This window comes from Asterias rubens, chromosome 2 (assembly GCF_902459465.1).
Source record: "Asterias rubens chromosome 2, eAstRub1.3, whole genome shotgun sequence".
NCBI classification, from domain to species: Eukaryota; Metazoa; Echinodermata; class Asteroidea; order Forcipulatida; family Asteriidae; genus Asterias; species Asterias rubens.
This window is the reverse complement of record NC_047063.1, coordinates 3,846,287-3,870,978: the sequence shown is the minus strand read 5'-3', so window position 1 is coordinate 3,870,978 and position 24,692 is coordinate 3,846,287. Positions and strand designations below refer to the sequence as shown.

General features: G+C 38.4%; 3 protein-coding genes and 2 long non-coding RNA genes across 5 annotated transcripts; 1 reads left to right on the top strand and 4 right to left on the bottom strand.

The window, feature by feature from the left end:
• The first annotated feature begins 332 nt into the window (after positions 1-332).
• Positions 333-4,755, top strand: LOC117307235. The gene is made up of 6 exons (XM_033791924.1): positions 333-470; positions 1,454-1,516; positions 1,851-1,996; positions 2,766-2,837; positions 3,173-3,201; positions 3,947-4,755. The coding sequence occupies exons 1-5, from the start codon at positions 404-406 to the stop codon at positions 3,191-3,193; spliced, it is 369 nt and encodes a 122-aa protein (XP_033647815.1). The 5' UTR covers positions 333-403; the 3' UTR covers positions 3,194-3,201; positions 3,947-4,755.
• Positions 4,756-6,552: 1,797 nt separating this feature from the next.
• Positions 6,553-8,197, bottom strand: LOC117307237. Its single transcript, XR_004521057.1, has 3 exons — positions 8,055-8,197; positions 7,699-7,837; positions 6,553-7,340 (listed from the first exon to the last, which is right to left on the bottom strand). It is a non-coding gene; the product is annotated as an uncharacterized LOC117307237 (long non-coding RNA).
• Positions 8,198-8,203: 6 nt separating this feature from the next.
• On the bottom strand, positions 8,204-12,328 carry LOC117307236. The gene is made up of 5 exons (XR_004521056.1): positions 12,159-12,328; positions 10,271-10,892; positions 9,200-9,504; positions 8,717-8,980; positions 8,204-8,371 (listed from the first exon to the last, which is right to left on the bottom strand). It is a non-coding gene; the product is annotated as an uncharacterized LOC117307236 (long non-coding RNA).
• A 1,966-nt stretch (positions 12,329-14,294) lies between these two features.
• Positions 14,295-17,735, bottom strand: LOC117307411 (monocarboxylate transporter 12-like). Its single transcript, XM_033792158.1, has 5 exons — positions 17,501-17,735; positions 16,476-16,616; positions 16,023-16,130; positions 15,292-15,693; positions 14,295-14,455 (listed from the first exon to the last, which is right to left on the bottom strand). Exons 1-5 carry the CDS (start codon positions 17,733-17,735, stop codon positions 14,295-14,297), a joined length of 1,047 nt encoding a protein of 348 aa, XP_033648049.1.
• Positions 17,736-21,481: 3,746 nt separating this feature from the next.
• On the bottom strand, positions 21,482-23,756 carry LOC117307289. The gene is made up of 4 exons (XM_033792007.1): positions 23,563-23,756; positions 22,964-23,332; positions 22,633-22,788; positions 21,482-22,023 (listed from the first exon to the last, which is right to left on the bottom strand). The coding sequence occupies exons 1-4, from the start codon at positions 23,651-23,653 to the stop codon at positions 21,728-21,730; spliced, it is 912 nt and encodes a 303-aa protein (XP_033647898.1). The 5' UTR covers positions 23,654-23,756; the 3' UTR covers positions 21,482-21,727.
• Between the last annotated feature and the right edge of the window lie 936 nt (positions 23,757-24,692).

Below are 24,692 nucleotides of genomic sequence, written 5' to 3'. Positions count from 1 at the left end.
TGCATGAATTGATCTGATCTACGGTGTGCATTGTGTTCCGATTGGTTATCCCTATTTCTACACATTGGTGACAACTTTTTTAACCACTATTTCAATTCGCACTGACAAGTCCTCCTCTGGAACATGCTTTAAAGTGCAGCCTTGTTAACAAACTGTATGATGACAATAAAATTAATAATTGTATTTTTTAGCTGCCATAAGGCGCATAAATAAATGTATACGTTTTAATTTACGACAATATATGCCCAGCGCGTAATCCCTCAATGGTAATGTATTCTGATCGATGTATTGCGGGTCTATATAAAGTTTGAAATTTGACAATCCCGTCATTACGTCCTGCTGATATCGCTGAAGCTGAAATCTGACTTGGAAACAGAGCAAACTTTGATAAACCAGAATCAATATGAAGAGTGTTGTAATTGTCGTCGTCATGATGGGCTTCGCTGCCGCCTCTGCCATGTTTGGTGCAGGTAAGATTTTGTGTGTTTACTTTGAATATAAAAAAAACTTCCTTTTAAAAAAAGATTTGAAGCAACGTATTTTTTTGAGAAAGAGGTAATTATTTCTCGTTCCAATATTAAAACACTTTGGGTCTGAAGCTTTTTTCTTTTGGAATCTGAAAGTACACCAAAGTGTGTTTTCTTTAACTATTCTCCTGCGACTTCAACGACCAAATTGAGTCCAAAACAGATTAGTTTTCTAATGCATAATGTTAGGACACACCAAGTGAGGAAACTGGTCTTTGACAATTACCAAAGGTGCCCGGTATTCATTGCAAAGTGTATACAAACTCTGCTGACATAGACTTGTCACCGGGAATTCATATAGCACTAATTCTCTACTGGATGTCAATACCAGCAAGTCTAAGAATAGATTTTATAAGTGTTGGTTCTCACATCAATCCATGGTATACAGCCCCTCTTTATCTTCAAAGTTTTAAGTCCAGGAGTACAAACCGCGGTTATAATTCTGCATTTCAACCAGAAAACCTCTCTTTTGACTCATAGTTTCTACTCTTTCCAATTTGCTGCTGTTCAGTTGGAACAATTTACCAGAAGTTGTCTAACAGGCAGAACCATTTGAAAAATCAGAAATCCGGGCCAAAACATTATACCAGTTAAGTTTTTATGCATTGGGACCTAGCGTTGATATGCGCTGTTAATGGTTTTGATTATTATAGGTATTTACGTGTTGGGCAATATTGTAATCCTTCCGTCGTTTTGGTTGCTAATTATAAGTAGAAACATAGCACGAACTTTACATGTGGTTTGTGTGAGCCATTTTTATTATCTTGTTTTGTCGGATTTATAATTTACTCTGTAAACAGAGCGGTTTTATTTATTTCATTAATTGTTATTACTATTAGTATATTATTAATTCCTTAGTTTTTATTATTATTAATAATTCCTTTTCCACTCAACTAACAAAAGATGACCCATGGTTGTTGTTTCAGACTCTGGTTTGGTGGCTGAGGAAGCACGAGGGGATAAAAGTACAACTACGCAGTCTTGCCCAGGTATGTGTGAACCAAACCATAACAAATCTAGTCCTAAAGTCACATTCACTATCAAATTCACTAACGCGTTTTGATCATCGCAAACGCTGAAATAATTATAAATCCCAAATCCATCGCAATTTAGCGACGGATTTCTGATAACGATTTCACTAACACTCTGCGACGGGTTTACTTATTGAATTTTTTTTTAAAGGGGATGACAATTTTGCGGTGACTCGTTGTGGCCGCAAAGTATCAGTTCATCGCAAAATTGCGTCGTTTTGTGCTTAGATTTCATATCGGTCTACGTTCTCGAACTCTCTTTGGAATATTTTTGTGTGTACTTTTTTTGCAGAGCTAACTTTGAATGACTTTGCGTGTCCGGCTTGCAAGTTGCACTTGAATGCCCTGCTTACCGAAGTAACCTTCAACGATGTAATTCATACATATTGCAACACCATATCAAGGAAACCAGAAAGGAGCGCTCGTGCTCGTGCTAGGGTGAGTACACTTGGGCCAAATCTCATAGAGCTGCTAAGCGCAAAAAATTGCTCAGCATGAAATTGTTTGACTTGATGAAAACAGGATTACCAACCAAATTTCCACGTGATTTTCAGGATAAGCAAACCACAGCTGAATACATGTAACAAGCAATATGCAACAAATGGAAATTTGGTTGGTAATCCTGTTTTTATCAAGGAAGAAATTTCATGCTAAGCAAATTTTTTTGCTTAGCAGCTCTATGAAATTGGGCCCAGCTCAGACATGAGTCTAAACACCGTGCATGCTATCCCAAACCCAAGCTCCCCCACCAACTAGTCTAAAACTCAGTAATTATTGCAAGATGGCTTCTTTGTTTGCTCCTTTGCATGAGGGAGATAGAAAAGTTTAAACACGATGCATTTCTTTTATAAATATTTGCTCTAATCAGCTAGAACTGTGCTTTAGTTTGTTCACCTTTGCGCATCGCATATAAAGCAATCATCACCATTTCTCTTGGAGACAAACATACGATAAAGCACACTTTGATCGAAACAAAAAATAATAACAGTACAAAGGAGGGGTAGGGTCAGAATTAACCCGGGTTCTAATTGGTCCCAGAGTTCCTGACCCAGTTTGGGGCCAGTGTGAACCCGGAAACTAGTTTAAACGAATTAACTGGGATTTTGTGTGAGTTTGACTCTGGGTCATTTTGACAAATCGTTGCACTGAGCCCGCTATGCAATTATTATTGATGATTATTCATTGGTATTTTTGTCTGTTATTTTAGTGTTTCGCTCTTGCCAGCTCGGAACAAGTAGAGAACATGGTAACTTCGACAATGGTGGACAAAATGTGCGAGGTATGTTACACATTTTCATTTTTTGGTAAAAGAAAAAACATTAAACAAATATTTAAATGTTTTTTAACAGTGCCCTTTCTTAAGTGTTTTGTCGGGACAATAATGGTCAGACATTTTGGTTTATAGGTTATCTCGATTCTAGTTCAATGAATTAAAGTCACCTGGAAAAAGAATTTGTATTTTTTTAAACATTAGAGTATACGTTTCTGAACAATAAAATAATTTGTTGAGTAATTGTTTCTAACGTTTTATATGTTTAAAGAAATAAGGAAAGTTGATTGCTACCAATGTTTTATGTTTAGTTTAACATTTTTGTTGTTTCCTGTTTGTTACAGAATGGCCTCCGGTGTCCCTAAAATATAGCGTGAGTGTTATTTATTGTATCAAGTTAAACTTACTGTTTCTTCAAAAACCCAAATAGCGTAGCTTATAATGAAGCCGCAAACCCGTACTTTTTCCGCCTTTTCTTCATAACCCTGAATCTTGTCTGATATCGCAAAATGTTTGGAGATGATGACGTCATCGATAATTTCATAACATCAACGTTGGGTTACAAGTATGAAGAAACATATTTTATCGTTATTTCCTTTACATAAGCATTCACCTAGAAACAAGGGGAAGATATGCCCTATGAATGCCGGACGGCTTTGCATATGCAATCGTGTCCACCCGGACGCTGCTGCATAATGCAATTGTGTCCGCCCGGGCATATTTGCATATGCAGTTGTGTCCGCCTCCATGCAAAGCCGTCCTTGCAGTAAATTAAACGCCCTTGGTCGATGGAACACGTTCGCCATTTTTTCCCATGACATGGGAAATGTTCGGCCGTTGGGTATTCGCTGCGATCATAAGATCGTGAATACTAATCTATGCTGCATATACGTAGGTTCATCAGATGCACGCTGGCTTACGCGCGCACATACATGTTCAGTCATGTGCATGTCTGCCGGACGGTAGTTGCATAGCCCCGGACACGATTGAATATGCCAAAAGTGTCCGGAGCGAACACTATTGCGTGACGGACACAATTGCATCTGACACCGGCGACCCCCCCCCCCCCGAGACAATTTCAATTCTGAACTCGCTTTGTTCTGATTTACTTTTAACAGCTCAACATTCTGTCAGCAACGGGCGAACAGTCAACGTCGATAAGAGACCTACGATATCCGATGGATTCCATTAATTTATGGTGAAGGGTAAATTGATTATTCAGCATTATCTTTACGGTAGTATACAGGATTGGTAGAGCTAACCAAATAGCCAAACACAGTGTTCATGTGAGATCAACCAATATAAACGAAGTAACAAACCTGTGAAACTTTAACTGTTCATCCAGATACAGTTTTCTACAAATTATGGTCTCATTTCAGAAAAAAAACAGAGCTTTCAGAATAAAATCAAACTTTTCTGTAATGTTTATTATCGATTAACAATCAAAGGTTTTTGTGTTACTGAAAAGATAGTATCATGGTTTAGACCGATCAACGTTAAATCTAACATAACAAAAGTCGTATTTTACCAAAATAGTCGAAGGTATGTTTGCCAATGCATTGGAATTAATACCAACTCAGATGAAGCTTGAAAAGTTACAAACAATTAGAACAACAAAGCGTTAATAACTAACCCTTGTTATACCCTTGATCTTATTTGAATATTGTTACTATTGTTTATATATTGGAATGATTGTAGATGTTTCTAGTTCTTTGCTTCTGTTTATGCAAAATTTGCTTTTAAAAGGACCTTATATTCTCCAAAGTTCTTCAAATTGAGAGAAACAATTTTACGAGGGAGACAAAACTAAACACACAAAGTGGACTTTTAACCCAAAGTACAGAAATTTCAAATTTAGTTTTAAACATTATTCCACAAGAAGTTGGTCATAATGGAAAGTACAATAAACACGGTGAGATATAAGTAACGAGTCGTGTGACATACTCTTTATTTTATACACTCAGACTCCATGTACATCATTAGTTTTAAAGTTGATGATTGAGAGACAATAACAATATAAGTTTGGTTTACATTGATCACTTTACCCGAAATCAAACTCGCGACCTTTCTTTTATTCGCTGTGTCTTCGTAAGCGTTGGTACAAAATTCGGAGCATTCACAAGTCATTCGTCACCTCTTACGAATATCGACTGATTTAGTAAGCGTTACCGCGGTGATGCTTCTAAAAGTGTTATGTTCAACTCTGAAATTTAATGACAATAAACTTATGTGGTAGGAAGTAGGCAGCTTTGGATAGTACATTGCATCATTTCAGAAACATTTCACTTCTTGGTACACACAGGTATGGAAAACGGGGTATCACTTTTTATTCTGCAAAAATTGAGCTTAGAAAGCGTTACCACGGTAACGCTTCTCAGATTGTATTCCTACAGGGGTTATTTTTCTTATTTGGACATATTGTTCAACTCTGAAATTATTGGCAATTAAAACTTAAAAATGCGGTAAGATGTACACTTCTTAAGGGTATGAAAAAGGAGTGAGACTTTTTACCCCCACTCCCAAATTAACATAAGAAGCGTTACAGCGGTAACGCTTCTCAGATTGTATTCCTACAGGGATTATTCTTCTTATTATCTGGACATAAGATTCAACTCTTAAATTTAATGACAATTTTCCCTTGACCTTTGAAAAAACAACGCGCAGTTGTTTTAAATGATGGGGGTTATACTTCTACTATTTTACAATGATCATTCTACATCACACATAGTTGTTTCTTGTTTCACATAATCACTGTATTTATTTCACACGAATGCCATGTATGTACAATGTGTGCCAAACCTTGCAAAAGAAATGGAACATTTTAAACATTACTGTATACATATTGGGCAAAAGAAAACACTTAAAAGTAGTAAAGTGATTGATAATTATGTTAATGAGCATTACTAGCAAATGACATGCTGAAAATAAGTTTAGGTCAGAAGAAAAATATATGTCAGGGAGTTGATAACAAGTTGGATTTATGATTATTCATTAAAGTTCATAAACTGCAAAGAAAGTTTAAATAGGCTTTCATGAAAATTCATTGTTCATTAATTGAATGGATGAACAGTTAATGAACTTGGTTCATGAACTGCTGTGATGAACAGTTAATGAACTTGGTTCATGAACTGCTCTGATGAACAGTTCATGAACTGACCATAGAGCTATATATACATGTATATAAAGCTGTATTGTTTGATGACAATTAGTTAACAGGGTGGACCACGTGAAGGTTGTCATCTCCCACCCCACAATTAACAGTTAAAAGGGATCGTATACACCAGAGTGTGTAACCATTACAACAATTGCTTCTTTGTAATGTTACCCCCTCTGATGCCCTAGACTACAGAGTGAAAAACCAGAGATAAAAAATCTTGCCAGAAAATACTCTGGAAAACACTGATTACATTTATCTAATCGATAAAACCTTGTTAATGAGCACTCGAACGCCCTCAACATACACATTGACAATGTCGTGACCTTTGTTATTATAAAACCTTGTTAATGAGCACTCAAACGCCCTCAACATAGGGGCCTACACAAACTTCGACATTAATAACTTTAATAGTGTTACTGAACCCCATGTATGTCTCAATATTTACACGTCCTCATAATTACAGTAACTTTAAACAAAACCATGGTGGCCACCATGTGATGATACCCCAGAGCAGATACCATGTAAACAATTAGACTAATAAATAATTGAATGACAGAGTGACACATAATGTTGGTTCGTACTTTGTAATGAGCACATTGCATTACAAATTAACGTTACTTGTTTCATGTTTGTAATGCGGTACTTCATTACGCGCATGAAACTTTTACATACTTGCAATGAGGTACTTCATTGCAAGCATGTTTTAATTGCACGAGTGTAATGAAGTACCTCATTACAAACATGCAATTATTGTTTGTGAATACATGAACTTGTATTAAGGAAGTACCTTGTAACAAGTTAACATGTATTCTGTCGACATACTTGTAATGAAGTACCTCATTACAAGTATGTCGACAAGAATTGTGTGCGTTACTTTATATACCAAAAGATCCATATGTCTAGCCTATGTCGCTCCACTGCAGAAGGAAGGCCACTTCATCACTATTCCACCTTGACTGTTCTTATGCTTGTCTCATCCATGTGACCCTTCCAAATTTTCTGAGTTACTGCCTCTTCGTCTCGTTTGTGCTCTTGGGGTCCATTCTGTTGTACAATGTTTCCATTTGTTGTCATGACACCTTGTTGTCATTTTCCGCAATGACAATTTCAAAATAATTGTTCATTGTTGTTCACATGCTCTTGGAAAGTCAACTCATGGGATCATTAGTACGTCGATCCTTAGTAACAGTCGAAGCTGTAGACACCAATTTCGATACAGCCTTAGATGAGGGCAGTCGTCAAGAAGAAACAGTCCTTTACCAAAGCGGTGGTGAAGCAAGAGTTGTATTGGTACATGCATAAGGTGGCTCAGCATCTTGGCGTGACCAACTCAAGGTTGTTCGACAGTGTTCATCCTGCAATATGAGAAAAACAAAATTACAATAAGAGTTAGATTTAAAGGTCAAATGTGTGTGTATAATAAAAAACAATGGCTTTTTAATCGATACTTTTCGTGAACAACTGTTTCTGTCATCTTAAAGACACAGATTGTTGAAAAAAAGATGAACACCAAAACACTCTCTTTGAAAAATCCTTTCAAGTTATTATTTTCTTCTTATTATTATTTATTCCATTTGTAAAAACTGTTGTTTAATTCGACTGTTGTTTAATTCGACTTGTCTGTTTGGGTTCTAATGAATACAAGTACCCTCTGGGATGTCAATTCAACAATTACAATATTCACATTATTAGACCACTTGATAATCACATTACCAGCTATTCTGTTGTTTCATCCGTTAGCCTGCAACACATCCTCTCATCCATATTGGAGACAGGAACACATCTCTGTGTAGCCAGGCACCCATCTGATGTCATCTTGGCCCTTTGACATTGGCAGATAGTACAAAGGTCACTGAAATATAATATATGAAAATCAGGTAAACAATTACATTATTCATGTCGAATTAAACAAGTCGAATTAAACAATTGAGTTTGTTATGATTTCTTTCTCAGTTTTTGAGAGTCAAATAATTCTCATACACAAGTTCTTTCCGTTAGACAGGACGGTTTGTAGACTTAATTTATGCTTTTAATTCATTTAAAAGTAGACCAATTGATTTTCACATTACCAGCTACATCAATTAGACAGAAACACATCTTCTCATCCACCATGGAGACAGGAACACTTCTTTGGAAGCCAGGCACCCTCTGTGATGTTGTCCTCTAAGTAGCCAGGCACCCTCTGGGATGTCGTCCTCTAAGTAGCCAGGCACCCTCTGGGATGTGGTCCTCTAGGTAGCCAGGCACCCTCTGGGATGTGGTCCTCTAAGTAGCCAGGCACCCTCTGGGATGGTGTCCTCCAAGTAGCCACGTACCCTCTGTGATGTTGTCCTCTAAGTAGCCAGGCGCCCTCTGGGATGTTGTCCTCTAGGTAGCCAGTCACCCTCTGGGATGTCAATTAAACAATTACAATATTCACATCAAATACTTTTCGCTGCACAATAATACTTATTTTTCAAGGTTATATTGGCATGTTTATGTTACAGAGTGTACTTTTTTTTTTAAATTCAAAATACAGAAGAAAAAAAGAAAAACCTTCAGTCTGAAGGTTCTGCTCCATGAATGGAAATGAGTTAAATTGTACAAATTAATAGATTCTTGACATCACTTCAAATTGAAATTTAGATATTTGGTCAACTAAGTCGACTAAGTCTGTCTTGAAAGCAAGACTTTGTAAAAAGTAACAGAAAGAAAATCTATCTGTTGAAGTAAAGAGTGTAGCACTACGTACAGCGACAGGTCGAATCCAGCATCTCCAGTGGATGGTTCAGTCAACGTCCCAGTCAGTCATCAAACAGCCAACCTGAATAACACATCAAAGACGACTAAAACGGGAAGATTCTGAATTAAATAGAGTTTTTCCAGATTGGAATAAACACACTATGAAAAACAAAATGTGATACCCAAGATGTCCCTCTTCATCACCAGGTCGACTCTCCCAACTCCCTTCAGGATTGTAGGAGCACACCGTGTCCATTCCAGTCACCATGATCCCCTGCACACACAAAATGCAAAGTTGTATTAGTTGTTCACCTTTAGTAATTGTCAGAGACCAGTATTATCACTTGGTGTATCCCAATGCAATGAATTGAATTGTACAAATTGATAGATTCTTGAAATCACTTTAAATTGAAATTTAGAGATGTTGTCAAATTAGTGGTGATTTCTTTCTTGCAAACTCAGACTTTGTAAAAACAACTGAAAGAAAATCTACCTGTTGAAGTAGAGAGTAAGGCATCCAGATACAGCAACAGGTCGATCCCAGCATCTCCAGTGGATGGTTCAGTCAACGTCCCGGTCAGACGTCAAACAGCCAACCTGTAAACGAAAGACAACTAAAACGGGAAGATTCTGAATTAAATGGAGCTTTTTCAGATTGGAATTGTTACTACTTCTTTATCTAAACTAACTATGAAAACAAATGTGATACCCAAGATGCCACTCTTCATCGCCAGGACCCTCCCAGTTGCCTTCAGGATTGTAGGAGCACACCGTGTCCATTCCAGTCACCATGAACCCCTGCAGAAACAAAATTCAAAGTTGTAACAGTTGTTAACCTTAATTTAAGGCACCTTTAGTAATTGTCAGAGGCCAGTGCGCTCACTTGGTGTATCCCAAAATATGCAATATGGGACAATTTGGGCTCAATTGGTTGTCATATTTGCAAGAGAATAATGAGAACAATGAAAGAAAAAAACCTTGTTGCTTTACTTGGTGTGCTTTCAGATGCATACTAAAATGCTTCAGCTGAAGTATGTCATTATTTGAGTGAGAAACTTTACTGATCTCAAATATAAATACAACAACAGGCAGATAAATAAATAGCACAGGATACAACGCACAAGAATTTTGGAATAAAATATAATATATACCCGACAGTCCATGTATATACAACAATATACAGTGCCTTCAAAAACAAATGGGTCTGAAAGCTCAGACTTTATGTCATTTTGATTGAATCTGATCAGAATTTGGAAATGAACTGAACAATTGCTGTCCAACAATGTATGGACCATTATTTGAAATGTGACTCGATCGACAATTTTTGTAATTTCTACCAAAATTGCAGTTGAAGATAATAAAACACAAAGACATTTTACACCATCATGAAGTTTAGAGACTCATACAATTTTCATGAGGACTCTAAGCAATTGGAAAAAATGTTGATTTCCAAAACTGAGTTTGACCATGGAGCCCTACAAAATCTGCATTTTAGGATAAATCATAACAAAATACGGTCCCTCATTTCTCCCCAAGCTGTCAATCAAACTGCAAATGAACTAACCTTGTGGTCCTGAACATTAAAATGAGTAAAATGTCGTTTTCCTCGCAGCATACACATGCTGATTGATGTCTTCATGGCCGGCCCTCCCATAGGCAGATGGTTCCACATTTAACCGGTTCACCGTCGCAGTAAAAAATAAAAGACAAAATACAAACAATCAGAAAAATCCACTTGGAAACAGTTATTCCATTTTAGTTTTAGGATTATGTCGGGTGTAATAAATGGTGTGCGTGGTTGTTACATGACGGTGCAAAACAATGACTGATGGTGTGAAGTTATGATGATGTATTAAGATGTGACATAAATGAGCTTAGTAGATTTAGGTTAGTGTGCAACGCTGCGCATACAGTAACTGGGTTGGACGTGCAAGTTTGGTATAGTAGTAGAGTTATGAATAAAATGATGATAATTATAAGGATGATAGTATACCTTTCAGGGTGGACGTAATCCCTCTGTGCGGTCATACAACTCAGTAGAGTCCCAGGATTTAAAGGTGTGTCCATGAAGTTTAGTAGCATGCAACTTTCTCATCAACATGGTTCCAATGATGGGTTTTTTTCTGAGAGAGCATGTGAAGATGAGAAGGACCCCATACCAGGTTTTCACACTCAGATGACCTTTGCTTGTGGTACAAACAAATATATACATTATTTTATAGAACAAAAAGAGGACAAAGGGAAAAGATCCAGATAAGGTGGGAATATTAAAGCCAATCAAAGTTTTAATTTTAGAAATAATTGGTGGCTACAAAAAGAAAAATGGGGGTCAAATGGCGAGGACAAAGAATGGTCCATGAAAGGATGGATTACTGGACCATAAAAGTGGTAAATGTATTATTATGTAAAACAATACAGGGAAATAACGGGAACATGATTAGAAAGCAAGTTGCATCATGATGCAAATAACTATGGTCAATATTAATAACAGGTATATGAGGAACCTGTGGAAATATATATTTATATAAAAACTATATATTTATAGGCATAAAGTAAAATTATAGAAAAATATATATAACATGCATTGTGTTCTACAAATATTTGCTCTAATAGTAACATAGTTTGTTTCCCCTTTGGTTTGCCATAGTATGTCTAGCACTTAGCAGAGTGCATGTGGTTTTGACACTTAGTTATATATCTCACAAAGATAAGTTGGAGCTATCCCATTAGAATAATTATTATAGACAATATTTTGAAATCCAAATGCTTATTTTACTGGAAGCCGATGCAAACAATTTGGAAAAATTTTACGACATCGCCACCAATTTCCGGCCTTTTTTAAATTAACGGCGGATAAATTGGTGCGGAAGATTATCCAACAATTGTCTGGGATCCATTGGCTGATGCACTGTAGAAGTGTGAAGTGGTGGCGTGCTTGTTTTTCAGGTTTTGAAATATCAGGCAGGCTAATAACAGGTTGTAAACTTAGATACGAGGATTTCATACAAAAAACCTAGAAAAAAACAGACATGAGGCGGACATTATAAAGAAACTTAGTTTAAACCTGAAACAATTCAACTGTGATGGAAACTGAAGGTTTCTGGCTCCGCAGAGAAAGGTTTTAAAACTATGGTGAAGCACACCATTGAGTAACAGGGGGTGGGGTGTGGAGGCGAGGATTCTAGATAACGGTGAGAGTTTGCTTTGCAATTTCTTTTTTGCGGGGTGGGATTTCTGGACCAATGCTGAGCTCACTATGGAAAGAAATGAGAGACTTATTTTTGCGAGATCCAGTTTCAAAAAAACACTCGAGGTGCATACCATGAATGACAAATTGTTCAAGAGAGGTTCGAGAAGACGGTCGACAGCTAGGCCCTCTAGAAATATAGTCATTGCAGTTATAGGAGTCCAAAGGAAGCATGGTGAAATATCGAAGAAAAAACAGTACTCACAAAGCACAGCACAGCACATCAAATGGTGACATACGAAATAAGGCAACGCACTCTCTCGCGATAGCGAGCGCACTTTGGTGCTTTTGGAGTCTTGCTGTGAAACACAACGTGTTTTCGAGACTAGCTTCAGCCAACATGGTACCGTCCCTAGCACACAACCACGGCGTAGCGATGAGCCCAGTCGACCATGCTGCGTAGATTTTCGTAATGGAAATTTCCAACTCAATCACGTGCTTACTTAGAGAAGAGCTTTTGTAACACTTTAACAACTGGGTCATTCACATGCAAATTAACCAATGGAGCATGCAATCGCCACACCCAGATAACAAAGAAAACTGGATCCAAAAACCGCGCGTCTTAATCACTGCGATCTCATAGGGGGATAGCGATCAATGGAAACTTCGTGGGCTTTTACTTTCTCCCCCAAGTCACCTACACTACATCCAGGGGCCAATTTAAGACACTATTGGTAATAACTCAAAATATTTTTTAGCATAAAACCTTTGGTAATGAGCAATAATATACACATAATGAATGTTTATGAGTGCAATGGTGCAAATATGTTCATGAGTTGAAAGATGGAATGTTCTATTCAACGAGGCGGAGCCGAGTTGAATGGAACATTCCAGCTTTCAACGAATGAACATATTCGCACCATTGCACGAATGAAAAACATTCATTATTTGTTTTATATAACATCCAAGTAGATCTTTGTCATTTTGATTGAAAGATACAACTTTCTAAACAAACAAAGCGTAGGCCTCCAATTTTTAATTGTAGAAGACGACTGCTAGTAATTTTACTAATTATGCCTTGCTGCGTTACCGAAGACAACGCGCACGCAGTGATGTTTTTACTCAGCTTTTTCGTTCCATCCGAAAAGTACCATTGCACGCTGGCAGCGTGCAATGGTACTTTTCGGATGGAACGAAAAAGCACGGTGAGTGACTCAGCGTGCAATGGTACTTTTATTTGCTATCACGTGACGGACAATCCTCCAATCAAACGGCAAGGATCTGCTTGGGTGTTATATAATGAACAATAATCATTGTGAGAAACGGCTCCCTCTGAAGTAACACGTATAGTAGAAAAAGACGTGTATTCTAACGGCTAATCAGATATTAAATAGTGGACCGAATTAGCTTTCTGAAGAAGTAATCCTGGAAATTGGGAGACATCTAGTTCAATATAAACAGTAATTGTGGTCTTATCAATTAAATCGGAGAATATAACACTCAACTATTAATTACACATAGAAAAAAGGTAAATGTCTGTACTGGTTTATTCGCATTGCATGGTGCATGGACATAACCGATCAAGAGTTTCGACGGTATCTCAAAAGCACTCAATGTTCACAACTAATACTTAATAGTTTTATTAAATACTTCTACTTTTATATAGGATTAAAACAATCGAACGGTGCCTTTCAGATTTGCTAAAAATTAATAGAGATTAATATGATATACTCTTTATATAGACCCCGTGTCTTTTAATAGCTTACTAGTGTTTTTAAGTTGATGCTTGAGAGACAATCACATTATTTGTAGCTTAACGCGAAACCCCACTCCAGAACTTTCTTATGTATACAAATTTGAGTTTACATATAAATGTTCGCCATTTTCTATAAAGGAAGTCTTGAGTTGCACAAAAATGATGAATGGATTGACACATGTCATTTCTTCCTTACAAAAAACAAGTACTCCTTTTTCTACGAAGAATATTAAATCCTCTTTGAAGTTCTCTTGGGTGGCAACTCATCAGTTATTTTGGCTTATTTTAGAGAATTAGTAACACATGTTGAGATTTTGGTTATTGTACGAAAAGTACCATTGCACGCTGCCAGCGTGCAATGGTACTTTTCGGATGGAACGAAAAAGCACGGTGAGTGACTCAGCGTGCAATGGTACTTTTATTTGCTATCACGTGACGGACAATCCTCCAATCAAATGGCAAGGATCTGCTTGGGTGTTATATAAAACTTTTTATATAACACCCAAGCAGATCCTTGCCATTTGATTCGTTGAAAGCTGGAATGTTCCATTCAACTCGGCTCCGCCTCGTTGAATAGAACATTCCATCTTTCAACTCATGAACATATTTGCACCATTGCACTCATAAACATTCATTATGTGTATACTATTCCTGAACCGGGTGAGTTTGTCCGTCATCATCCTCTATCCCAGGTTCGAGTTTTTTCAACAGAGGCATCAAGAATATCTGCAGAGTTGCTATGAATTGCAAGCCCGCCAAGACGTAGAACACCACCACTAAACTCCCCAATTCTTCGTACATCCAACCTTAATGTAGAAATGGAATATATAAATTGAAGAATTATTGGTTGCCTATGATTGCCTTTTGGTCCCAACGTAGATGTGTTAAAGTGGTAGATTTGTGTAAAGGCACTCTAAGCCGTTTAGTGTCGTTGGTGTAGTTGCTTTCTAATGGTACTCACTCCTTCAAGAGTGCTGGTGTACATCTTTGGAAGTTTACCACACTATGTCAAACAGAAACTATATTGATAAATTTAAAAATCGGGTTAAAAAACACATTTGTTTAATCAATGTTATCACAATGAATTTCATTCTTGTTTGTCCTTTTCAATAATTATATTTTTTTTCTCACTTTACAGCGCCATAGGGACCTTATACGGTGATATGCGCTATATGTCTATTAAAATAAAACGGCTCCTCAGAGATTCTGCCCCCCCCCCCCGTAAAGAAAAAAATTATACTGGTTCCCTGTCTTTATCCGCAGTGATAAAAACATGAACCACCCCATCAAATCAAATGGTTTCATTGGACAGACATGCAGTGACGAAGGCTTTCCATATCAGTGTTATGGTGGTCCGAAGTGATGTAGTTTTTTTGTTTCTTTTTGTTAGTCTTTATCCATCCTTGCGGATAAAGAAAGGGGACCAGTCTATTCGGAAATTAGAAAGGGCCAAAGGCAGGTTGATTCAAAAGAGGGCGCCATCAGAACAAATCTGTACACAGTTTGCCGTATGGGGGACAGAACCTCCTGGAGGACACACACTGATATCTAACTTAGATTGAGGAGGATGATACACACATAATTTGTCTCCAGGTCATGGACTGTTTAAGGGATTGCCTAATTGGATGAAAGTAGATCTTACCTGCAAAAATTGGCCCTGCCAGATCACCTATGCCTCCAAACAAATCGGATATCCCAATCGCAGATGCGAAGTTGTGAAGGCCAACAATTTTGCGAAGAAGGACATAACTGACTGCACTGCACATCCCTGTGCCGATGCCCATGAAACACGCTGAGGTCACCAGTCCCCCGCCTCCCTCCGCCTGCATGCAGAGTACTCCGATAGTGCATAGCAACTGGGAAAAACCGAACACGGCTTCAGCTGATACATTCGGTCTGATAAGAAAGCCACTTATGGCCCGACCCCCAAGACTTTCAAAGCCCATAACACTAAGAAGATATGTAGCATCCAATGGCTCGAAACCATAGTCCAAAGCCATGGGCACGATGTACACCACATAAACGATATAAACGATTGATAACTCTAGGTACATCAGACAGTACAATGTGAACCGATAGCTCTTCACGAGTAAATCCAGTCGTAATTCAGAGAGCAGCCTGCGAATGTTTTTCATTAATGACAAACAACGCTTATCCTTGTCTACATGTGCATAAACTCGGTCGGGGCCTTTTCCATCCAACAGTTCAGAATCATTTTGATGTCCGGTGGTAGTCCTATCATGCCCTAGAGGACGATAGAGGGCGCCAACTGCACACACATTTAAACATATATTGCACCTGTGATGAGCATGGTTCCCCTCCAACTGTACATATCGAGGAGTACACGAAGTACAGGCGGTGTCACGATCATACCCAAACCAATTCCAGAAGACGTGAAGCCACTGACTATGGCAAAGTACTTATTGAAGTACTGCGCAGAAGCAACCCCAGCGGCTGTGAAACATAATGCGATACCAAGTCCTGCCGTAAAAAACCCAGAATATTCCAAATAGTTAATACATGTTTGTACATACCCTCACCACTCATTGGTGTTCACCGTCTCTAGCTTAACTACGCAAGAGCTTGCACCTAAATATATTTTGACATTATATAGCAACCGTCTCGGTAGTCCGAGGAACTCAAGATGTAACTTGTGACCAAACACGTCATTGTACCAAACAGTATGCAAATCTAAAACCTATTAGAAACGTATGAAACCCTGAATGAGTCTTTCATAATCAAAGCCTGTCAATATATTGCACACTAAAGTGCAATAAAATAAAACACGTCATTGGAACTTTAGAACGCGGGTAAAAGTGAACTTACCGGTGACAGCGCCTATCAAATACATTTGAAATATATCCGTGGCCCAAAAGCTCAAAACGAGTGCAGCAAACATCAGAAAACCGCCACACATCCATGCAAATCGACATCCCAGGCGATTCACAACCACACTAGCCATAACAGCTGTCATAAACAACACAAAACAATTATTTCATTAGTTGAATATTATACTACAGGAGAAAAAAAACAATACAAAACTGGGCCTAATTTCGATTCATGGCTCTGCTTGCCGCCGAATCCTGCGCTTAAAGTCACCTGGAAATAGAATTTTTGGTCTTTCAAACATAAGAGTATATGCTTACGAACAACAAAACAATTTTTTTAGTAATTGTTTGTCACGATTTATATGTTTAAAAAATATATAAAGTTGTTTGGGGGGCTGACTCCGCCTACCACTTTTGTGACGTCAATCGAGGCAGACTTTGCCTGCAATGCGTATAGTAAACACACGTGCAAAGTACATGTACATCCAAGTCGTGAGTTGGTACATTTCAAAAAGTGTTTTTCTGCATTCAGCAGCAATACATCTGGTCGGCATTGCCGGAAAAAATGCTTTATTTTGAAAAAATACCACTTCCAGGTGACTTTAAGATCACTATTATCCGCTTAATTGCAAGCGCCGAATTTCTGCGCTAGCTGCGTGTCAAAAGCGGCGTATTAGACGCGCACAAGCCAAAATTCACCACTTGACCCGTAAAATACGCTTGAGCACAGATTCCCCTGCTTCCGTAAGCCACGCAATTGGTCCCAGATCATTGGCAACTGTGAGTTGTGAAGTCTACATTTTTAAAGGCTGGTTTATTTCGTTTTGAATTAATTTTTATTTTTGCCTGAAGCAGTATGCTTAAGTGCCGTTGTGGCCGAGCAAATAAGAGCACCACATTCAAACGCTGGTGTTTCTGACCAGCATAGTGTGGGTACAAATAACTCTTAATTTTTAAATCGTTACTCATCACGTTGCATGTGTTGGGTTTCCTATCACGAGCAGGTACATGTATACACCGTACCTGCAAAAAATGAAGATGAGGACATAATGCTGACTATTGCCCCGGTCTCAGCAGCACTGGAGTTGAAGTCAATTTGCCAGCTTGTGTAAAGTACCCCTGCACATCTCGTCAGTGCGGCCTGTAAGAAGTACACGATAAAGACCGCCACGACGATGACATAGCCCCACCCTCCGTCTGGTAGGTCGCTGTCTTTGCCCACTGGCTTCGATGTTCGTCTACCTCTCGAGTTAGACATGGTCCTTTATCTGGGTGATCAACCAGTTGCATAAATCACAAAAGATGAATAATGCAAAATGGTTTAAAATTATCAAATTTACAGTATAGGGCATACATGGCTGTGTTCATTTAAAATCCCAAACAACAAATACATCAACTCAGACATGGACAACAAAAACAGCAAACAGACAAGGACATTAACAATAATAATAAGTCTTATATAGCACACGTATCTACCAAACAAGGTACTCAAGGCGCTCAGAACATGTAGATACTTTCAGAAAGATAGGTAATTGCAGTGATGAATTTTGAGACCTAATTAGTTAGCGCCTTATATAAGGGTTTACAAGGTGCCACGGCGCATTAAGCAGCCACTGCCAGGAACACCGGGGCGAACCCATTCTCTTATCGATAAGTGCTCTGGGTTCTTTGCGTTACATAACACATGAGACCAACGGCTTTACGTCCCATCCGAAGGACGAAGCAATGGTCAAGTGTCTTGCTTAAGGACACAGGTGTCAACAAGTATCAACTCAACAAAAGAAACAAAGACAGCAACTAATACATGAACAACAATGACATGGATATGGAAAACAGGAGTAAAATTAAAACGAAGTATAAATGGGAGCTGGATAAACACTTAAAAATATAACTATTGCTGATGTTGTTCCATAGCTTAGAGAGAACGGGGAACAGGGCTGTTTTTATACCAGTTGGTTTTTTGCAGCGAAGAATTGAGAGGCGATTACTGTTTTTTAATTATGACTATGAGTTTGTGTTCTTTGCTCAGGAATCCAGCTACTAAATTTATCACCTTTCAGTATGAATACACACAAATTTAAAGCACAGTTCCTTAGCAAGGGTACAGAGTCCAAGTTCATTTAGTGATTGTTCATATATCCATTGTGTTGAGATCCGAGTATAATTCTGCATGCTCTTTTTTGGAGCTGTTCAAGGGTTTTGCACTGTTTAAGTGTAACTGGACAAACAAACAAACAATCAAGCAACATCAACAAACAATTTGGAAGTACGCAAACAAACGTCTTGGGAAAAACTTTCATAGCGGATCTATAATCACAAGGTGTTTAAAACACATGTAAGGCACAATTTGTAAACAAATATAAAAACATTACCTTTAGTGTAACTGGTAACATTAATCTTACCAAAAGTCACAGTAGTATGTGAACTGACTGTAATAACTAACTGGGTGAGCTTACTGTTGCCATGGAACACGTCGGTGCAGAATCCGTTTATGACGGTCATCGGGCGATATTTCAACACTAGCGCATAATGACAAACTTTGGTTCATAGTTCATGGTTCAATTTATTTCCATTTAATCACTTAAAATGAAAACAAATAATAACATTGATAAACAAATGATAACAATACAAGTGGGGAAGGGCCAATTATTTGCAAAATCGTGACACGCTGGATCGGTCAAAATTGTGTACAGTTGTTCTAAAGGACCAGAACAATTCTAGAGAGGTGTGCCCGGCTTAGGTGACCTAAAGCCAAGGTCAGCCCGAGGTCCAAAGTCACGAGCTGTTTAAATGCAGATAATGATTGCAAATCAAGGTTGACAAGCAATATTTTAATATTGTAAGCCTATATTAGAAATGCAGTTAGGTCGTTTTTATGCAAAGATTTCGGCCAAAATGTATTACAGTATTATCCTATCACAGCACGTTAATTCGGAGGTCAATATATTTCTCTATGTTTCACTCTAAATTATATCTAAAATTTACCTTATAGGCTACCAGTAATTTTCCCCCATGTTTATATACTTAAAGACTAACATAAATGAGTATATAAATTACTACAACAGGCTACTAAAACAGTCATTTGCGTCTACATCAGACCAACGAACTCGACCCGCTCTGTTTGCTGGGGTGGCGTGTTTGTTTGTTCTGTTGTTTGTTGGTTTTAATAATAACATATTTCTCAATTAATTTTAATAACACTTTCTTCCATAAAAGGTGCTACACATTGATAAGGTGAAAATACCGGCAGGCCATTTTTAACAGTCAAAAGCCCTGGATTTATACTTAATTATTAATAACACTTTCTTCCATAAAAGGTGCTACACATTGATAAGGTGAAAATACCGGCAGGCCATTTTTAACAGTCAAAAGCCCTGGATTTATACTTAATTATTAATAACACTTTCTTCCATAAAAGGTGCTACACATTGATAAGGTGAAAATACCGGCAGGCCATTTTTAACAGTCAAAAGCCCTGGATTTATACTTAATTATTAATACCACTTTCTTCCATAAAAGGTGCTACACATTGATAAGGTGAAAATACCGGCAGGCCATTTTTAACAGTCAAAAGCCCTGGATTTATACTCCCGAAAACGTTGGTTCCTTTCCGATAGCGTTGTCTTTATTTCTAAAATTTACCTTTTCTAAAATTATAAAAAAATAAAAGTAGTTGTAGCTTTGACATAAAAATCTATAAACTAAGTGTTAAGCAAAGCTTTCCGGTGTTGATTAACACATTTGAAATGCACAATTAATTATATGGTAGAACAATTATTCATCGGTAGCTGTGCTTGTTCAAGCTAAAAGTTTCTAAAACACAGAAACTATACAACATTTTCACCAATATCTGTTACGTCAAAATTTAACAATAATGTTTCATTACCTGCTCATGCAATAGAAGCCTCAGACCGTGTCCAAATTTTTGGCTACAGCTACGGCTCAGTGTGTTGCTAAGAATATTATTTCCAGTACACCCCATTAAATCCCATTGTGTCCCACTGATTATGTTGAATGGAGTTCAAGGAGATCCATGTTTTAATGGGATTCAACTGGGTCCATTCAACCCAATTGAAGTAAAAAATTCCACATTAATCACATTGAGTTCAATTAATCACATTAATTTTTTTTTCAATGGGATCCCATTTGTTTAATCCCATTTTGTTTTCAATTGGAATGTTTTCTTAGGTTGGTGAGAACCATTGATCTCCATAATACTGGAGATATAATGCTGGAGATCAATGGTGTTGATGTCCTATTTGTCTATGCAGGAATGACGCTATGATCCATAGCCGTAGGATGTAGCCGTTATATGCCGCAAATTTGAACACTCTGCATCGAGAATGAAGCGATTCTAAAAAATCCCGGGTCTGATTTGACCCGGATTCCGGGTTCCGTTGGGATGGAACCTGCTGTGTCAGAATTGCCCTGAAATGGGTCAAACTGATACAGACTTCGAGTCAAAATCCATTTTCAGGCCAGTTTCTGGATCAGGCTAACCAGATAACGGTTCAGACTCCACAGAATCCGTATTGTGGGTCAGGTGGTCAATTCTAACCCGGGAGTATTACAGATGGTAGCTACATATCTCATAAACTATACATATTGACATTTCAAACACACATTTCAAGTTCAACGCTTTGATAACAATATCCTCTTTTTATCAAGTTTCTATATTTCATGTAGGGTTTAAAGATTGGTCGAGAACAAATCATGTGACGCGCATGTTACATGGCTCGACGGGCCGGGTAACATGAAAAGTGATGTACACCGTCACATCACCTGGCTCGTTCCCAGCGTTGGTCGATTTCCAGCCCTGTGTACGAAACAACTGCGGGTTCGAGATCATTGTTTCTTGTAAACAATGAATTGTCTGTCGTAATAATGTTTGAAGATGGCAACAGAACTTCGAGAAGAGGAATAACAATTTTACAAAGGTATAACAAAACAATTGTTGCACGCTGTGACTGGGGTCCATGGGTTTTGTACACCCTCGAGGGAAAATGGCACCCTCGGGTGTACCAAACGCCATGGACCCCGTCACAGCGTGCAACAATTGTATACTGTTACACAATAATTTGTGTGCCTTTCCTTCTTTGTGTGATGGGTGTGTTTTTACAAAACGTTCAATGTTCACTTTTGTTGTGTGGGCGTGTGCGATGAAAACAAAAATAAAAACACTAAAAGAGCGAATTTTAATTTCAAAACAACGCAATGTGCTTTGCTTATAACCTGTCAGGTACATGTGTATCAATAGTCGCAATAGTTGTAAAATATCCACTTGACCTCACTCCCGCTGTTGGATGCTATGCCTATATAACTCACGGTGACTCTACGGTCAGGATCAGTCCATTCCATAAACGGCTCGTCTTGACCGCCTTGACCCACCTTAATCTCCCAATCGTCGTAAATGATCCAGAACCGACGATACTCCGTGGCGTTCATTAGGCCGGGTTTTTCTACGCGTACATATGTTTCCCCGTTCTGTCCCATAGGTGTTCTCTCTTTGCGGATCGCGGCATGAGTGTTACCCCAACCAGTAATAACTGAAAAGATCAAATCATGGGGAGTATTTGCTTAACAGATAACACGATACACCCAGTTATTAAAGTACATAATATAAGCGCTGTCTGGTACCGACGAAAAATCACTACTCTTGAGTATTTAGTTTTCCCGAAAAAGCACTTTCATAGAGTTTTCACGAACATGCACACATAGGGCACCTCGTTCGCGCAGTTGTGTGAAACAACACTTTAATGAACCTGAGTTGAACTTATGATACAAATTACAAACAAATTTGACTGATTGAAGATCTTCACTTTCGTGGTTGGTAAGCTAGTCCGATGAGCCGAATCCAAAGCCGAAGCCACGGTTTCGAAAAGGGCCATTGTAAGTTCGTCGGCTCTGTTGATATACTGCAATTGTGTCTTAATTCTAACAGAAAACCAATAATGTGCTATCAGACCCAAACGGTTGTGGCATCACAAGTGACGTCGCGTGACACCACAGCAGACAGTTTTGAAAATCTTGCTGTAATTTTTAAACTAAATGTAGCACATTATGAATTAGTAGCTTGTTTCTCACTAGTCCGTTTACAGAACGATTGTTAATTTCTATTAAAAAAATTAAGAACATTCTTGTTATATATGACTCACCTATTTCATAATGCTTGTCTTTATTCTCTTGTTCGGACAGCCACACAACAGCATCAGTTGCCCCTTTAACAGCAAAATCAAGTCGGTATTTTTCATCTCGCTGACGCTTGATGAAACTTGGTTCGTAATCACCAACGGTCGTGCTGACATCGCATTCTGTGTAATCCATAATAAAACTTGTTCAGAAAAATGACAAAATAACCTTTCAGTTTGTTGTCATGCCACATTACTCGTTAATTTTACGGGCACATAGTCATGAAAGTGACAACCAACAAGGCGTTACACGCTGAAATAACAGTTTGTTCTTAAAATATATTTCTTTGGAACTTACCTGTATGGTATCTTTCGTCGTAGTACTCACAACCGTTGGATGGGTACAGGTCAGATTTATCTCTGGCATACACCGCTGAGTTAAACTCGCAGCGTTTGTCAGAATGGCAGAAATTGAAAGACTTGCAGGCATCATCTTGCAAACAGTAACTGGCACATGTTACGTTCCACTGTGTGGTTACGTAACGGTAGCCTTGACCGACCAGTACATGATTGGGTATCGGGCCGGTGTAAAAGCTGTGGGAGTTTCCTCGTCGAAGTTGATAAGCGTGCGAAGTCTGGTTGCACGTGTTGACATAACTTGCACCGATGGTGACGGTAGCATCAAAGACACCGAGCAGCAGGGACAGTATGAACATTCGATTCAAACCTGAAACAACAAATCACAAAATTAGGTAGTTAACATTTGAGTCAGCTGTTAAGCATAACTAAGACAAGTTGAAACAAAGGTTCTGACATCTACGTGATGTATACACAAACATATCCATGGCCTTAGACTCAGCAACTTTAATAACTTCTTATAATGGATTTAAAAAAAATAAATACATATAAAGTTACACGGAATAGAAAGCAAAATATTTTTCTGGTTGGTTTAGTTACCTTTGCAGATAATGTTCAGCCCAGCATGGATATGATGGGTGGCTTTTGAACACTGTTTACCCGGCATCAATTTCAATACGCGAGTCAGCATCTTCACTTGGCGTATAGTGTTTTGTCTTCCTTCACCAATGTGCAGCGTAAAAGCTTTGTAGTTGCACGTACACCCGTCGACACTTCACCTTTCGATTGCGCAGGTCTTTATTTTATGTTTGGTTATGCCAGCGCCTTCAGACGTCATGCATCTCTTAAGAAAAACAAAAATCTTTAAACCTGTGAGCCACTTAACTCCCCATTTCCTAATGGATGCATCACACACAATAGTCACCAAGGTTGCCTGCACGTAAAATACACACGGATTTCAATAAGCCTTGCAAAAATCGTTTTCAATAGGAGACTTTCCAACGCTAGGCGGCAGCAGACATACCGGGTAAATTTCCATTGTTTACGTAGTTCTGAACATGCGCATAATTCTGAGAACAATGGATTTACCCGGTAAGTCTGCTGCCCTCTATCGTCCCAGAAAGTCTCCCATTGCTTGCAATTTTATCGACAGTAGTTTTGTGTGCCATTGTTGAGCAACCAAGGCTGTCATTAGTTTAATTCCCTCCGTTCACGTGATATTGCAACATATTGTTCATGTCAACTATGGTGCATCCTCGCATGTTCCTCCTACTTCAGTCGAATGGCTTTTCCTCACTACCCATCTTCTTATTACTTTTTGCTTAAAAAAAAGTCATGGAGGAACAAAATTATACCAAAGAGCAAGTTTACCTACAAAAAATGTTCGCTTGGCCCTTGCGCGGGCCCCGGTACTTATCCTCAAGTATAATATAGTATAGTCCTCAAGTAGCCTATTTATTTTACGTCATCCTACCACCATCTTAGATTTAAAACAATGATGTAACAATGGTTACTTACACATTTGTAAGTCTGGCACATATAGGATGGGCAATGAACAAACTCTGGTTCTCTTTTGGATGACGCCTTACTCCAGTGAAGCTATTGGGAAAAATTCGGGTTTTGGCGGCCATTTTAAAAAAAATGACCGCCATGACACTTTCCCCCATTCGGATTGCTTAAGAGTTTTGATATGTTATAGAGGACAACATTCTGAGTATGAAACAGTTTAC